This window comes from Cervus canadensis, chromosome 32 (genome assembly GCF_019320065.1).
Source record: "Cervus canadensis isolate Bull #8, Minnesota chromosome 32, ASM1932006v1, whole genome shotgun sequence".
In the NCBI taxonomy this organism is placed as follows: domain Eukaryota; kingdom Metazoa; phylum Chordata; class Mammalia; order Artiodactyla; family Cervidae; genus Cervus; species Cervus canadensis.
The window spans coordinates 39,763,398-39,778,555 of record NC_057417.1 but is presented as its reverse complement, the minus strand read 5'-3'; the positions used below and the strand labels follow the sequence as shown (position 1 = coordinate 39,778,555).

At 65.3% G+C, this 15,158-nt stretch overlaps 2 protein-coding genes across 3 annotated transcripts; both read left to right on the top strand.

The window, feature by feature from the left end:
• The first annotated feature begins 204 nt into the window (after positions 1-204).
• On the top strand, positions 205-3,376 carry RPUSD1 (RNA pseudouridine synthase domain containing 1). 2 transcript variants are annotated; one of them, XM_043456489.1, is made up of 6 exons: positions 205-355; positions 885-1,071; positions 1,150-1,273; positions 1,405-1,507; positions 1,661-1,762; positions 2,194-3,376. In XM_043456489.1, exons 2-6 carry the CDS (start codon positions 890-892, stop codon positions 2,607-2,609), a joined length of 927 nt encoding a protein of 308 aa, XP_043312424.1. In that variant the 5' UTR covers positions 205-355; positions 885-889; the 3' UTR covers positions 2,610-3,376. The 2 variants fall into 2 exon arrangements, with proteins under 2 accessions (XP_043312424.1, XP_043312426.1); XM_043456491.1 differs by lacking the exon at positions 205-355 and adding an exon at positions 363-541.
• A 108-nt stretch (positions 3,377-3,484) lies between these two features.
• LOC122432924 (mesothelin-like protein) lies at positions 3,485-15,158 on the top strand. Its single transcript, XM_043455224.1, has 20 exons — positions 3,485-3,553; positions 4,261-4,550; positions 4,838-5,011; positions 5,770-5,866; positions 5,964-6,156; positions 7,645-7,869; positions 8,744-8,864; positions 9,904-10,024; positions 10,569-10,654; positions 10,770-10,896; positions 10,969-11,159; positions 11,412-11,502; positions 11,714-11,855; positions 12,205-12,392; positions 12,470-12,625; positions 12,702-12,829; positions 13,626-13,756; positions 13,840-13,934; positions 14,134-14,389; positions 14,770-15,158. The coding sequence occupies exons 1-20, from the start codon at positions 3,485-3,487 to the stop codon at positions 15,012-15,014; spliced, it is 3,126 nt and encodes a 1,041-aa protein (XP_043311159.1). The 3' UTR covers positions 15,015-15,158.

Below are 15,158 nucleotides of genomic sequence, written 5' to 3'. Positions count from 1 at the left end.
CCAGCGACCCGGCACCACCAATCAACAGCCGGCGTGCCCGGCGGCGCTCTCCATTGGCCAGGAGGAAGGGCGGGGAGTGGGCGGGGCTGCGCGCGCACGCTGGGCGGGGCCGAGTCCTGACGCCAGAGGGGGAGCCGCGGGACCCGGGCGGCCTCCATTGGTCAGATGGACCGCCCGTCCGTGCCGTGGGCGGGGCGTGGGCGGGGCTGAGAGCGCAGGCCGGGCCCAGCCAGGCGCGCCTCTGTGGTCTGAGTTATTGCTCCGGGACCACTGGGCCACGAGGCGCGGGACGCGAGTGCGGGAACCAGGGACAGGCCACGGCATCGGGAGCCCGGACGGCGCAGCCCAGCTGCAGGTCGATCCCGGAGTGGGCAGGGGCACGGGAAGGATTTGCATCGGGAGTCCGCCGGGCACCCCTCCGCCGGTGTCCATGAGAGGAGGCGAGAGTTCCGCGGAGGGGAGCAGGGGGCGTCTCCGTGGGCGAGAGAGGGCCCCGTCTCCTGCTCTGTACCCGCCCCACTCAGGAAAAGGCCACTATCACGTGTGTGTGGCCCGCCTCGGGAAGAATCCGTGGGAGCGGGCTGGAGGGCAGGGCTGCTTATCCCCCCAGGCCCGGGTCTGGGCAGGACCGCCCCACAGCCAGAGTTCAGGGCACCACTAGCTTGCCTGCTCCTGGCCAGAGCCCCCAACCAGTAGACGCCCTGCTCATCCCACTCAGAGGTTGGGAGTGCAGGCACACGGTCGGTCTACAAGCTTACCTGACAGCGTCAGTGGCTTCAGACTGACGGCCCTGGGGAGCAGGGGTGTTCAGGCCAGGTGGGCAGGGCTGTGATGCGGGCTGGGCAGCCCGTAACCCCGCTCCACGCACTTGCCCCGCATTGCAGCCACCATGGAGCCAGGCAGTGTGGAGAACCTGTGTGTCGTATACCGGAGCCGTGACTTCCTGGTGGTGAACAAGCACTGGGACGTGCGCATCGACAGCAAAGCCTGGCGGGAGACGCTGACCCTCCAGAAGCAGCTGCGGCACCGCTTCCCGGAGCTGGCCGACCCCGACACCTACTACGGGTTCAGGTACCCACAGTGGCCTCCACCGGGGGTGGGGGAAGCAGCCCCCAACCCAGCCACCACTGAGCCTCTGCCCCATGCTAGGTTCTGCCACCAACTGGACTTCTCCACCAGCGGGGCACTCTGTGTGGCTTTGAACAAGGCGGCCGCAGGCAGTGCATACAGGTGCTTCAAGGACCGGCGAGTGACCAAGGCTTATCTGGCTCTGGTAAGGCCAGGCTGGTCCTTGGGGCAGGAGACTCCAACCCTCTATCCACTTTGGTAGGCTGTGGATGTCAGGTGGGCTTCCCAGCAGTGGCGGGTGACCCCATGAGCAGCGTGTGACCTCCTGCCTGGCAGGTGCGGGGGCACGTCCAGGAGAGCCGGATGACCATCAGCTACTCCATCGGCAAGAACAGCACAGAAGGCCGGACCCACACCATGTGCATTGAAGGCACACAGGGTACAGAGGACAGGGGGTGGGGGAGCCAGGGACACAGCCGTCCAGTGGGGACCCTGGATGAGCTGGGGCAACCGGGGCACGTGACCGGGCTGCGGTGGACTCAGCCCTGGAGCTGGCCCAGCCATCTCTCTGAACTTGCCTCGCTCCCCTCAGGTTGTGAGAACCCAAAACCAAGCCTCACAGAGCTGGTGGTCCTGGAACACGGGCTGTATGCAGGCGACCCAGTCTCCAAAGTGCTGCTGCAGCCCCTCACAGGTGTGTCCTGGATGTGTGCCCAGGGCCCCTGCTCCCTGCTGACCATGTCCTGCCTCGGCCTCTCCCGGCACAGGGCACCACAGTGTCCCCACCCTGCAGGGGAGGAACCTGCCCGGGAGCCCCCAGCATGCTGACCAGGCTCACTCCTGCCCCCCACGCAACCTCAGAGCCTACAGCTTCTTGCCCCATACGAGGTCTCTCTGGTCTGGGTTCTCACCTGACTGGGTGCTGCTTTGGCCCTGCCGTCACCAGCAGCGTCCCAGAAGTCGCTTATGTTTTGGGCTCTGACTTTGTGGCATGAAGCACAGGGAGGTCTGACGTCCTCAGGGGCTGCCTGAAGCTTCAGGGACAGCACTGAGCATGACATGAACGGGTTCGGGGTGGGCACGGGGCTGTACTCCCACCTGACCGGCCCCCTCTCCTCCCCAAAGGCCGGACGCACCAACTGCGCGTACACTGCCGCGCCCTCGGCCACCCCATCGTGGGGGACCTGACCTACGGCCAGGCCTCGGGCCAGGAGGACCAGCCGTTCCGTATGATGCTGCACGCTTTCTACCTGCGCATCCCCACAAGCACTGAGTGCGTGGAGGCCTGCACGCCCGACCCCTTCGTGCCCTCCCTCGACGCCTGCTGGAGCCCTCATACCCTGCTGCAGCCGCTGGACGAGCTCGTCCAGGTCCTGCGGGCCGCCCCGGACCCTGAGCCCTCAGAAGGAGGCCCCGGGCCCTGCAGCCCCTGCACGCCCCTGCCTGGGCCAGGCCGGCCCCCACCGCCCCCAGAGACAGAGGTGCAGCGGGCCTCCTGCCTGCAGTGGCTGTCGGAGTGGACGCTGGAGCCAGACAACTGAGAGCATCATGCTAGGATGGGGACAGCAGGCTGGAACCCTGCAGGACCGGGCTGCTGGTCAGAGCCCTGGACAGTCCCTGCAGTGGCCAGGCCTGGAGCCGGGCAGCTGCGACCGCAGAGGACAGGCTCTTGGGCTGCAGGACCCACGCGGGCCTTTGTCCCAACACCGCTCTCCAAACAGCCTCAACAGCGCCTCCCTGGTTCTAGAGCCTCAGCTCCAGGGACTGACTTGTAGACGTGATTGGGGTCACCGTGCAAGAGGCAAAGCCAGGACCTGGGCCAGCCCCAGGTGGGCTCCTTCTGGCCCCCCAGCCCACCCCCCAGAGCACCCTGCTGCATACTGCTCTGCTTGGACCTCTGTGCCCACCACCCCCAACCTGGCTGGGTCCTCCATCTGCAGACCTCGACACTCCGCCCCCCGCCCCCTGTGCCAGGCTGGTCCTACCTTGTGCCTTCGCTTCTGCCAGATTCTGGGCCCCCCCCCCCCGACTCACATACTGAGCATCTCATGTGGAGGTGGGTGTGGGCCATCAGCCCCCCCAACCCCCACCACATGCCATTCCTGCAGGCCCGCCCTGAGCACTGCCCCATGGGGTCTTCCAGGCCTCTAGTTGCAGCCTCTGACTCCACCGCCTGCCTGACAGTCCCCAGGCAGGACCTCTGCCGGGAGCAAGGGGAGCCAGGCAGTCCATCCATCCTGACGACGCTGCCCAGCTGCAGCCCCAGCTGGGCTCTGAGGATGGAGAATAAATGCTCAGTGACAACCTGCAAGTGGCCATGAATGTGCCTGATGTGGGGGCTTTGGGGGGGCCTGGTCCCCCAGCCCCACCCCTGCACGGGGCAGACCTTTGCCCTAGGTCCCCAGCAGGGGTGAGGATGGACCTTGTGGTCCTGGCTGCTGACCTGCCCACCACCCCACATGCAGAGAACAGCCTGCAGCCCTGGGTGGGGGCTGGGCACAGAAGCTGGGTCAGCCGCATCCCTGGAGGACTCCCAGGCCTCCAGCCAAAAGCATCAGAGCATCCGCCAGGGCTCCCCATAGGGCTGCTGCCCAGAGTGCCAACCTTGGGAATTCCAACATCTCAGAATGCCACAGGGCAGGGGATGGGGGCAGGGGGCACGTGCATGGGCCTCCAGGCAGTTTGCGGTCACGCACCACATCACTGTGCCCACTCAAGCGAAGCCCCTCCTCCAGGCTGGCTAAGGCAGATAGGCCCCGTTGTGGGGCTCTGGGCTCAACCCACCTGTGATCACAGCGAGAGCTCAGCCAGGGTGGAGCCAGAGGCAGCTGCCTGCCCGAAGGGTCTCTGTAGAGACCCTGCCCCTGCTCCCTGTGCCTCCATCCCCTCATCCCTAACAGCACTGGGGGGGTCCACAGGGCAACAGCCTGCACAGACAGATGGCTACCACGGTGGGCCAGCTCCAGCCTCCATCAGCCTGGAGTGGGATGGGATAGCCTCCCCTCCGTGCACTCCCAGCCCCTCTGTCCTCACCGAGGACGGCCCCTCCACCTCCCTCCCACTGCCTTCCCCCTCTGCCCTCCTCTCCCTGCCCACCTGCCACCCCCACCCTACTGTTTCCTCCCCTCCTTGGGCCCCTGCGGAGCCTCAGGGGCTGTGTGGGCCTGGCTGCCCTGAGCCCCTCACCCCCAGTGCAGGCTCCGCCCGCAGCCCCTGCTGGTGAGCGTCTGCGTGGAGGATGAAGGGTGGTCCCTGAAGGACTTGCCGCCAGCCCACCTAGCACAGGTTTCCGGCCCCTCCCCAGGCCCCCTTGTGGCTACAGCCGCTACGCCTCCTGGACACAGCTCAGCTATCACACCTGCTGCCGCCACAGGGGTCACTGCTGCCCCCGGCCCCTCACAACCTGTCCTGGGCCTGCAGTGGACTTTGAAAATCCCCCGGACACACCCTGTTGCTTCCCAGCTGCTGGCACCTGCCAGAGGGTCTGGGCCCGTAGGGGCTGCCGCTGAGCAGGACCATCCTGACAGCTTCCCTTGCAGGTGGCCTCCCTGCCCAGCTCAGGCGGGGCCACCCCAGAGCACCCCAGGGAGTGGCCAGGTCTCTGTCCTTGTGCCCCAGCGCCCCAGCGACTGGGCACCGTGGGGCATGTGGAGCTCCCTTTCCGTCTCCCTGGAGCACAGGTCCTGGACTCACAAGGGCATTTCTCATGCCAGGACAGAGAATCGTTTTTCTCCAGCCGGCCGGCACCACCGCTGTCTGCCACCCTCAGATCCCAGGAAGCTGCTGGTGAGGCCAGGGGGCCAAAGGCTACCCCACCCCCTCCCTTTCGGAGCCAGGAGTTTGCCCCCACCCCTGCCCTCACCACCCACCACAGGGACGGGGGCACACAGCCACCGCCACGTGCCAGGCTCCAAGCCCTGCTTAGTGCCGAGGGGCCCGGGAGGTCAGTCAGGCTGGGGCCTGGGGCCAACCCTGATTACTGGGCAGCAGGGTGGGACCTACTGGTGGGGAGGGCCTGGGGGAAAGCCAAGGGCACAAAGGACCCACTGCAGAGCACAAGCCTGCTCGGGGACCAGGGGCTGAGCCTGCAGAGCAAGCGATAAGACAGATGGGAAGAGGGTGGGACTGGACAGACAGGCAGCCACAAAGGGCAATAAGGCAAGGTGGGAGGGTGGCAGGGCCCATGGGTGCCAGCTGCCCTGGAGATGCCCCATAGGCTAGCTTCTCCCCCTTGAGAGCCCCCCCCCCAGCCCCTCCAAGAGCCCCCAGGGCCAGATCTCGACCTGCTCCCTATGGGTAGCCTGCCCCCCACCACTGGCCCCTGGACTAAGGCCTCAGAGCCCAGACATGGGGTCCACCTGCCCATCTGCCCCCCACAGCCTACTGTGGGCAGCCCACAGCGGTCACACTCCAGGGGGCATGATGCTGGCAGCTCAGGAGCCCAACCCCGCCATTAGGGCCCAATCCTGCTCCCACTCACCTGCTTGGCCAGGCGGGCCTCAGTCTCCCCATCTGTAAAGCAGGCTGGTGGGGGCAGATCCCATGAGCAGCACATGGCAAAGCTGGGGACAGAAGGCCTGTCTGGAGCCCAGCACTTGCTGTGTTGCTGTGGTCATCTGTCCACCCGGGGCCTGGGGCACCCTGGAGGCTGAGCCCACATAGGGCAGAGAGCATCTTCCTCCTGCACTCGCTGGCCTGTAGGGGGCGTCCTCCACCCAGCCTGGGCTCCGGAGTAGGTGGAAACCCCATCACCAAGCGACGACTGAGCGCTTCAGAGCTGACCGGCCAGACTCCAGGGGTCAGTGCTGGGGCCTACAGTGAGATTGCCCACCTCCCATGGGGTCCACCCCCTGAACTCCACCTTCTACAGACTCTAGGTGTCACTGTTGGGCCAGCTGGACAGGGACTCACTGGACAGCTTCCAGGAGGGACTGTCCCCACCAGCTCTGGGTGCCCTCCAGCTGTCGATGCTGTGGCTGGCCTTCCAGGGGCCGGGGAGTGGCCCTCAGCTGGTCCTTCCAACTGTCAGTCCCCCAGGGTCAGCACCTCGGCTTGTACGTGGCTGGCTCGATGAGCACGTGGTCCTGGGTGAGCTGGCCCTGCCAAGCAGGGGCAGATGTAGTGAAAGCTGAAGGCCGGGCACAGGCATGTGTGACCTGCATGGCTCTCCCATCAAAGCTGCCTGCACACCCTCCCTGCCCCACAGCGCACACAGGTGTGGACACACGTGGGAAGCTCTGCCCCAGTACCCACAGAACAGAAACACACCACACGTGTCACTCAACCCAGATACCACAGTGAGGCCACGTGTGCCTGAGATCCCTGCTGGAGACACACACGCACCTCCTGCACATGTATGCACGTAGATGTGTGTGCTCCTGGGGATACATAGACATGCATGTGTGCTCACCTGTGGATGCGGGCACACACGTCAAGTGCAGGTGCTCACCTGTGGATGCGGGCACACACGTCAAGTGCAGGTGCGCACATGTACAGATGCACACACCATCCTCAGGGCACGATCATGGCTGAGCCAGGCTCCCCCCCCCGCCGAGTGGGGAGGGATGTGTGCTGGACTGCTGCCAACCGTGAGCTAAGCCTGCTGCTCCCATGGGGCTGGGGAGCAGGTGCCCGCTGTGCCCGGGGCCCCGAGGGGCTGACAGGGCAGTGTCACCTGGTACAGCCCCAGCCCCTCCCCACACATCTGCCTGGAGGGTGTTGCTGCCAGAGTGGGTGGCCGGCAGGGCAGGGTGCTGACGGGGCATGGAGGTGAGCAGAGACGTGGGCGCTCCCACCTCGCACCACCCCCGCGCTCTGAGACTCAGTTGCAGGGGCTGACCCAGAGCGGGCTGGGACCCTGTGTCTGGAGTCTACAGCATCCCTGTGTCCGACACCTGCCGTCTGGACCCTGAGCAGCCTCCCTCCAGGACAGACGGCATTCTTAGTGCTCAGGTGAGGGGCAGGGAGGGGCGGAAGCCACCACCCAACGGACACACAGGGGCCCAGCTGTGAGTCGGGCCTCCTTGTGGCCCCGGGCAGGTAGCTGAGCCCCTCCGGGCCTCCATCTTGCCTCTATGTGGGGTGGTTACCTCCCCATCTTCTTCGTGCAGAGCCCAGAGGCCCGCAGGTGCCCCAAGCCGGCAGCCCATGCGTGGCCGTGGCCCAGGGACTGGCAATGTGGACCAGGCTCCCTGCCTCCGCCCCCACCCCAGGCCTGTTTTGGCCTCCACCATGGCCAGGGCACCCAGCAGGCTGCAGCATGGGTTGTGCCCGCGGCCAGCTCTCACTGGGCGTCCGAGATCTGGGAGGGGAAGGGGGCTCCCTGGGAGCCGGGTGTGGGGCAAAGCTGGGCGGCACCAGGGCAGGTCGGGGCCACCAGGTTTCTCCCAGCTGCTGCAGGCACTCACTGGGTCCTGGACGTCCACCACCCACCCCGCCCCCCAGAGCTGTCGAGAGATTTGTTCATGGGAGACACGGCAGCCGAGCCCACGGGTCCCCTGAGCCTGATCTGCGATAAGAAAGGCCCTGGTGTCTGGCCTGGCTCCCCCACAGCCCCACCGCTCCCTTTTGTTCCAGAGACTCACTGTTTGTGGGTCGTGCCTGAGACACAGCTGCAGCCCAAGATTCGAGGTCCCCTGCCCCGTGTGACCCTGGGTGGTGACCTCCCCTCTGCAACCCCCTCCCCCAGCCTCACCACCTTCCGTCTCCTGTCCAGCTTGACCTGGACCCACTGCCTGCGACCCTGCTGCCTTCCTGCCAGGACGACCAGTGGGCACCACACAGCCATGGGCCCCAGAGCAGGTGAGATGACTCTCCCTCCCCATCTTGGGGGGCAGCGCCCACGGCTGGCTCCTGGGGGTGGCAGAACCACTCTCCCTCCTCCTGAGCCTCTACCTGGGGTCCTGCCCTGGGCCCACCACTGGACATCAGGGGAGCAAAGGGGGCGGCACAGATGGGACACTGGGCCGTGGGGACAAGGCAGGGGCAAGGGGGCCACGGCCAGGAAAGACTGAGCGACTGAGGACAGGAGGAGGTGGGCGCTGACCCATGTCCCCTGCCTGGGGGTCTTGGGGCTCCGAGTATGAGGGCAGAACCGCAGGGGTGGAGGGAGAAGGTGCACTCATGTGGACACTGCCGGGCCCGTGTGCAGGCCACCACATAGGTGTGCGTGTCACATGCCACCAGCCACACACGCACACACACTGTCACACGCACATACACACTGCCACACACACGTGTACACATCGTGACACACGTGTGTGCACACCGCCACACATGTATGTGCACACTGCCACACACATGCATAAACACTGTCACAACCGTGTGTACACACCGTCACACACGTGTGTACACGGCCTCACCAGTAGACACACAGATATACTGTGAGGGCACAAATGCCACCACAGACACGTACACCCCACCACACGTGTGGATACATCACCACACAGGTACGGGTACGCACGCGTACAGCACCAGACAGTAGACATACTGCTTCACACGCCCACCTGGTCAGAGGTGCCCAGCACGCTCAGGGCTGGGCCAGCGCACAGATGCCCAGCTCCCCAGGTGGCGCTCCCCAGTGTCGGGGCGGTCACAAGCCCACCCGGGATGCAGGGCCCTGGTAGACCCGCACGGGACGCTCCCGTACACGTGCGCGTGGCCTGTTCTGTTCCAGGTGCCCTGGTGAGCCCGGGCCTCGCCCTCCTGGTGTCACTCACTGCCCACTGCTCTCACCCCCAGGCCGAGGGCGCCTCCCAGGGAGGCCTGGACGCCAGCAGGGCCGACCTGTGGGCCGGGTGAGTGCAGGCTCTGTGTCCACAATCAGGTTTACTGCAGCAGATTCCCTGGGTGGGGGTGAGAAGGAGGGACCACCTCCAGGGTCTGCTCACGACGCCCGGGCATGGCCAAGCAGGAGAGGCCTGGCCCTGCCAGCCCAGGTCACTCGCTGGAGATGGCTCTGGGCCTCTGGTGTCCTGCACCAGAGTCACACCCACATGGCTGGGACAGGCCCCCTCCTCAGCCTGGAGACAGTCACTTCCTGTCCTGAGGCCTCTCAGTTTCCTTCTCTCCACCCCGAGTCTGGCTGCCCTCTCAGGCCCCAAACTGAGACCCGTCTAGGGGGTCCTCTGGTGGGGGTTGGAAGTCACTGGTCTGCCGCCATCAACAGACCGATCAACTGAACCACCAGGCAGGGCTGCAGGCCAAGCTGGACCAGTCAGGCCCTGGCTGTGGTCTCGCGAGACTTGACCCTTACAGGTCTTAGAGTCACACCACAAGGATGGCCTGGCTGTGGGCACCCAGCAGGTGCCCTCCAAACCCCCAGCCATCTTGGGGCCTCCGAGCCCTGAGCTCCAGAACTGGGTCCCCGGTACTGGGCCTCAGACCCAGAGCCTGGACAGGGGTCACTTTTTTTTTAATATTTATTATTTTTTAAAAATTTTATTTGGCTGTGCCGGGCCTCATTTGCAACATGCAGGATCTTCAGACTTCACTGAACACACAGGATCTCTAGTTGTGGCATATAAACCCTTAGTTGCAGCATACGGGACCTAGCTCCAACTAGGAATTGAACCGGAATCGAACCTGGGCCCCCTGTATTGGGAGTGTGGGGTCTCAGCCACTGGACCACCAGAGAAGTCTCTGGACAGGGGCTCCCTGTAAGCCCTGCTCATAGCTTGGAGCCTTGGCACCACAAGGGTGCCCTCGGGGGGGCGTCCACACCTCCTGCATCTCTCGCCCTCACCCCAAGTTGAGGAGTCTGACCTCCGTCCCGAAGGCTGCAGTCCGCGGCCCCCACTCCCTCTGCCCCTCACCGTCCGCCTCCTTTCCACCCAGTGCCAGCGCCTCCCTCCTGCAAGGCTTCTGGTGCCAGCCGGCCAGCCAGCTGTCCCGCGACCAACTTGCAGCTCTCATCCAGAGGATGGCAACACAACACGTCCTCCTCAGAGCCTGGCAGGTCAGCGGCGGCCACCACCAAGACTGCTTGGGGGTCGAGGGCAGGGGTGGACTCCCTGGAGAAGGGCCCCAGGGACAGGCAGGAAGGGATGCGTCCCTAGCAGGGGGCCCAGGCAGCACAAGGCTAGGATTGTGGGGTCAGGATGCAGGGTAGTTCTCCTGGAGCGCGAGAGCCACTGCGCCGACAGTCTTATTATGAAATTAATATAAAATCAGTAATACATTTGAAATGACCTGAGGAGAACGGGACAAGATGTCCAGGCGGGGGTGGTTTGGGTAAGTGGACCCTAAGGAAGCCACCATGGTGGGGAGGGGACCTTAGGCTGGTGTTCCCTGTCCTGAGGCCGGTTCTCACCTGGAGGTGGATGCAGGAAGAGGAAGACGGGAAGTCAAGTGACAGAGAGCCGCCAGGCAGGAGGAGGGGTCAGTGGACACGGGACGGGGGCTGAGAGGTGGGTGGGGGCTCCAGGGAGGTCCCAGTCAGAGCAGAGGGCCCAGGAGAGCCCAGACCACACAGCGAGTGACACGCCGCCCGCCGTGCCCAGCTCAGCTGCCTGGCCAACCTGGCCGCCCGACAAGGCCTCCAGGGCGACTTCGAGCTCCACCCCCCTGACCTGCTGCTCTTCTACAAGTGAGTGCCCTTCCCACCCGGCACCCAGCCGTGTGGGCTGAGCACGCTCCCGGGGACACCGTCACTCGGAGGGCTCCCCGTCTGCCCTCCCAGTGGCCCCCCAACCTTTCCGCAGCCTGACACAGGTGGAGGAAGCGGACTGCCGGGCCTTCATCCGCCGTGCTGCCCAGGGAGACACAAAGCTGCTGGCCAACCTGCCCGACCAGAGGGCCGCCCTGCAGCACAGGGCCCTGGCCTGCCTGGTAGGTGCCATGGGCCGGCCGGCCAGGTGATGGGCTGTGGGACCAGGCTCGAGCTGACCTACTATCCTGCAGGGAGGGCCCCAGCCAAGGCTCAGTGCCTCCGACCTGCTGCTCCTCGGGGTCCTGGTGTGTGACATGGACGCTTCCAGCATCGCGGCCGCAGACCCCCATGTGCTGCAGAACCTGCGGCACTGTCCCCGGCTCACCGCTGCCCAGCAGGCTGCCCTCAACAGGCTGCTGGCCAGTGGCAGGACCGTCCTCGGGTGGGTGGGGGCCCCTCCCTCCTGCAGATGAGAGAAGAGGCAGCCTGGGGGTTGGTGTTCACAGCCCCACTGACCTCCAAGTCCAACCCAGCTCACACCCCACCCTGACCCTGCAGCCCACGGGGTACCCAGAGGCCTGGGGTGGGAGCGTCCGCTGGGCGAGCCCTGGGAATAGCACCCGGGGAGAGCAAGCTGCCTGAGGGGGTCCGGGTGCTGCTCAGGACCCAACTCAGAGCCCCATTTGCACACCAGGCACCCTGGCTCCTGGAACCTGGAGGGGCTGCAGGCTCTGGGACCCCTGGCCTCATACATCAGCCCTGGGCTGTGGATGCAGCTGCAGGAGGTAGGACAATGCCCCAGGCGGGGTGATGGGGGGAAGGGGGATCCAGCCGAACTTCCACCAGCCTGTCCAGCCCTAAGGGCCGGCCTGCAGCCACTCTGATACCCAAGTGGTGTCCCCAGTCGCTCCCCGTCATGGAGTTTCTGTCTGAGGGGAAGGAGAAGGGAAGATGTGGCCCTCCCCAGGGTGTGGACTCTCCAGGCCCGCCCGCCAGGCCGTGGGCCTGGACTTCTTCCGCAGCATAGTGGCCGCATGCCGGGCAGGGCAGCTCAGGCAGCGTGATGCCAGGCGCTTTGTTACCAACTTCCTCGAGGCCAAGTCCAAGGCAGTGTCCTCACCGTCCAAGCGGGACACAGGTCAGTGTGGCCACCATGGTCTGGGGATGCTGCGTCCCCCTCTGCTCGGGTTTCTCATCCTGCGGTGGGGGCCCCAGAGGCACGACACCCTCTGCCTGAACCTCCTGAGCTTGGCCAGGGCCTGCATCCTGGCCGGGGGGAGTGGTCAGAGTCTGGTGGGGCTGGTTTGGGCATTGAGATTAAGGTCAGGGTTGACTCAGCCTAGTCTCGGCCAAGTTTTCAGCTAGGAGTCAGGCTTGGAAAGAGTCAAGGTTAGGAGTGAGGTGGGGCCCAAAGTCAGCAGTGGTGACCAGCTCAGGCAGAGGCTGACCAGCTGGGTCCTAAACACCCACACCCCACCATACCACAGGGAGACCCTGCGTCCGTGGCAACATCACTGCGGCCACCCTGCACGACGACCTCTTCCTGGTGCGCTACGACTGCGGGCAGCTCGAGTCCTGCCTGGGCAGCCGCGTGCTCAGAGCCAACCTGGACCCCCTGCTGCAGCACCCGCTGCCCGCCGAGTGCCAGCAAGTCGTCAAAGCTAAGCTAGCTAGGGTGTGCCAGAGCCCAGCGGTGGGAGGGGGTGGGGGGTAGGCCGTGTGGCCTAACCACCACCTGCCGCCCACCTGCAGGTCTACCCGGGCGGAGTCCCTGAGGAGCAGCTGAGGCTCATCCCCTCGCTGGCCTACCTCTACTCCCTCTCGGAGATTGGCCAGTGGCACATCACGTCCAAGGACACAGTCGTGACCCTGCTGGCCCCAGACGGGGCCCTGGAGAACCAGACAGAGGTGAGAGTGGGTGGGGGTGTGGTGTGCGGGAGACCCTCGCTGATCCTGGCCTTGCTGACTCCAACCTTGCCTGCAGGCCATCCTGCAGAAGTTCCTGGACCACAATGGCACCATCACTGGTGCGCTGCTCGTGGCCATTGGGGGCTCTCGCCTCTGCTGGATGAGCCCCCGGCAGATCCAGGCCATCCGGCCCTCAGAGTTCCGGTGAGCCCCCCTCAGAGTTCCGGTGAGCCCCCGTCAGAGTTCCCGCCCCCACCTCCCGCCTCCACTCCTCAGCCAAGGCAGGCTCAGGTGGGGGCCCAGATCAGGCCATCCGAAGTCACCAGCTTCCCATGGCTGCAGTGACAAAGGTTTACAAGCAGAGTGACTGAAAGCAGCAGAATCATGTCCTCTCAGTCTGGAGGCCGGAAATCTGAAATCCAGGTGTCAGCAGGGCCGTGCTCGCTGTGAGACCTGAAGGGGCGGCTCCTTCCTCCCCTCCCAGCTTCGGGGGCCCCATCACCCCATCTCTGCCTCCCTGTGCATACATTCCCTTCTTCAGACACCAGTCATTAATTTAGGGCCCACCTAAGTCAGTGTGTGCCGACTCATTGGAAAAAACCCTGATGCTGGGAAAGGTTGAGGGCAGAAGAAGGGGACGACAGAGGATGAGATGGCATCACCGACTTGATGGACATGAGTCTGAGCAAACTCTGGGAAATGGTGAAGGACAGGGGAGCCTGGCGTGCTGCAGTCCATGGGGTCGCCAAGAGCCCGACACGACTCAGAGACTGAAGAATTAAGTCAGGGTGACCGCATCTTAATCTGATTACGTGTACAAACAGGAAAGACCCTATCTCCAAATCAGGTCACACTATGAGGTTCTTGGTGCACCTGCGTCCACACTACGGAGCCCAGTACCGAGGGCAAGGGGAAAGCCGTGGTTTGGGATGAGAGGGCGGGACCGGTGACCCAAGTGGAGGGCCCCTGGCCTGCCCACGAGCCGCGCCCCCTCCCCCAGGCTGGCCGGGGCCCTGGACATCTCCTCCTGCCCTCAGACCCGCAAGAACGTGCTCTTTGACAAGGCCCGCGAGGCCTTCGCCAGCGCCAGCACCACGGACACCTACTACCGCTTCATGCGGCCCTACCTCGGTGAGACCCGGGCCGGGGTGGGGCCCGCCTCCCAGAAGCCCCGCCCCTCTATGCCCCGCCCCTCACCGCTGCCACGCCCCTAGGCGGTGCCCCCGTGGAGGAGCTGCGGCACCTGGCCCAGGCTAACGTCTCCATGGACATCGACACCTTCACCAACCTGAACCCCCGAGTGCTGCAGGTGGGTGGGGGCTGCCCGTCAGGGGGAGTCGGGGAGCCTTAGGTCACGGTCTGCAGGCCCCAACACCCCAAAGTCTGAGGTGTGCAGAGAGTGGGGCCCCAGCTCACTTCAAGGCGTTTCACAGGGTCTTACCACGCCCGCCTCCGGCCAAGCGCTGACCCCGCCCTTTCCCTCCTCCACCCCTCACTGCCCCCCGCAGAGCCTGAGCGTGGGCAACGTGACGACGCTGCTGGGTCCGAACGTGGGGGACTTGCAGAAGGCTCGGAGCCACCCTATCATCAGCTCCTGGCTCCGCAGCCTCAATCGGTCAGCCCTGAGCGAGCTGGGCCTGGACACGGGCCCCACCGGCCCCACCAGCCCTGCCCACTCGACCACTGGGACGCCCAGCACCACCCTCTGGACGCGCCATCAAGCCCCCACCTCAGAAGGGCCTGGGAGCACCGCCCCCAGCTCGGGTACCCTGCACCCACCCTCCTCCCCCAACCCCGACACCACTCCCGGCTTCTCTTCTTGCCCCCCATCTCATTCTCTGCTGGCGACGCTTCCCATCTGCCTCCTTGGGCCACACATGGGTGACACTGACTTAGCCCTGCATTGCCTGCTGAGTTAGTGAAGACACGGTCACCTCCCCAGACCTGCTGAGCAGCAGAAAGTGGAGGATGGGGCAGCTCTGAGGTCCCCGCTGGGGCTCAGAAGAGCGGCCCTACCTGGGGGTCCTCACTGCTCTTCCCCACCCTCGGGGACGGTGGGAGGTGTGGACCCAGAGCCTGGGACGCAGGGCAGCCTGGGAGCTCCCAGCTGGACTGAAGGTGCTCTCTCCGTGTCCTACCTGCAGGCAGCCCACCAGCCCACCTGGGGTACCTGCCCCTGGCTATGGCCCTACCCGCAGGCCTCCTATGGCTGCTCTATGGAGGCACGCCAAGGCCCAGCTGGGGCCACCCGCAGGGGATCTGCAGCATGGTGGAGGACTGCACTGCCCCAGCTCCACATGCAGGAGAACAGGGGTTGGCACGTGGAGCTGGACGCCTGCCTAGACCAAGATGCAGGCCCCAGGGGGCCTGGCCACATCCTCCATCCTAGGGGCCTGAAGGGCCAGTCCCTGCCTACACCCAGCTCCCAGGACCTGGAGCCAGAGGGAGGGCCTGGGCCTGGGGTCACTGCCCCGGCCGGTGAGGAAGACGCTGCCCCTGTGCGCAGGCTTCTTCTGTGGACTGGCTTGGCCAA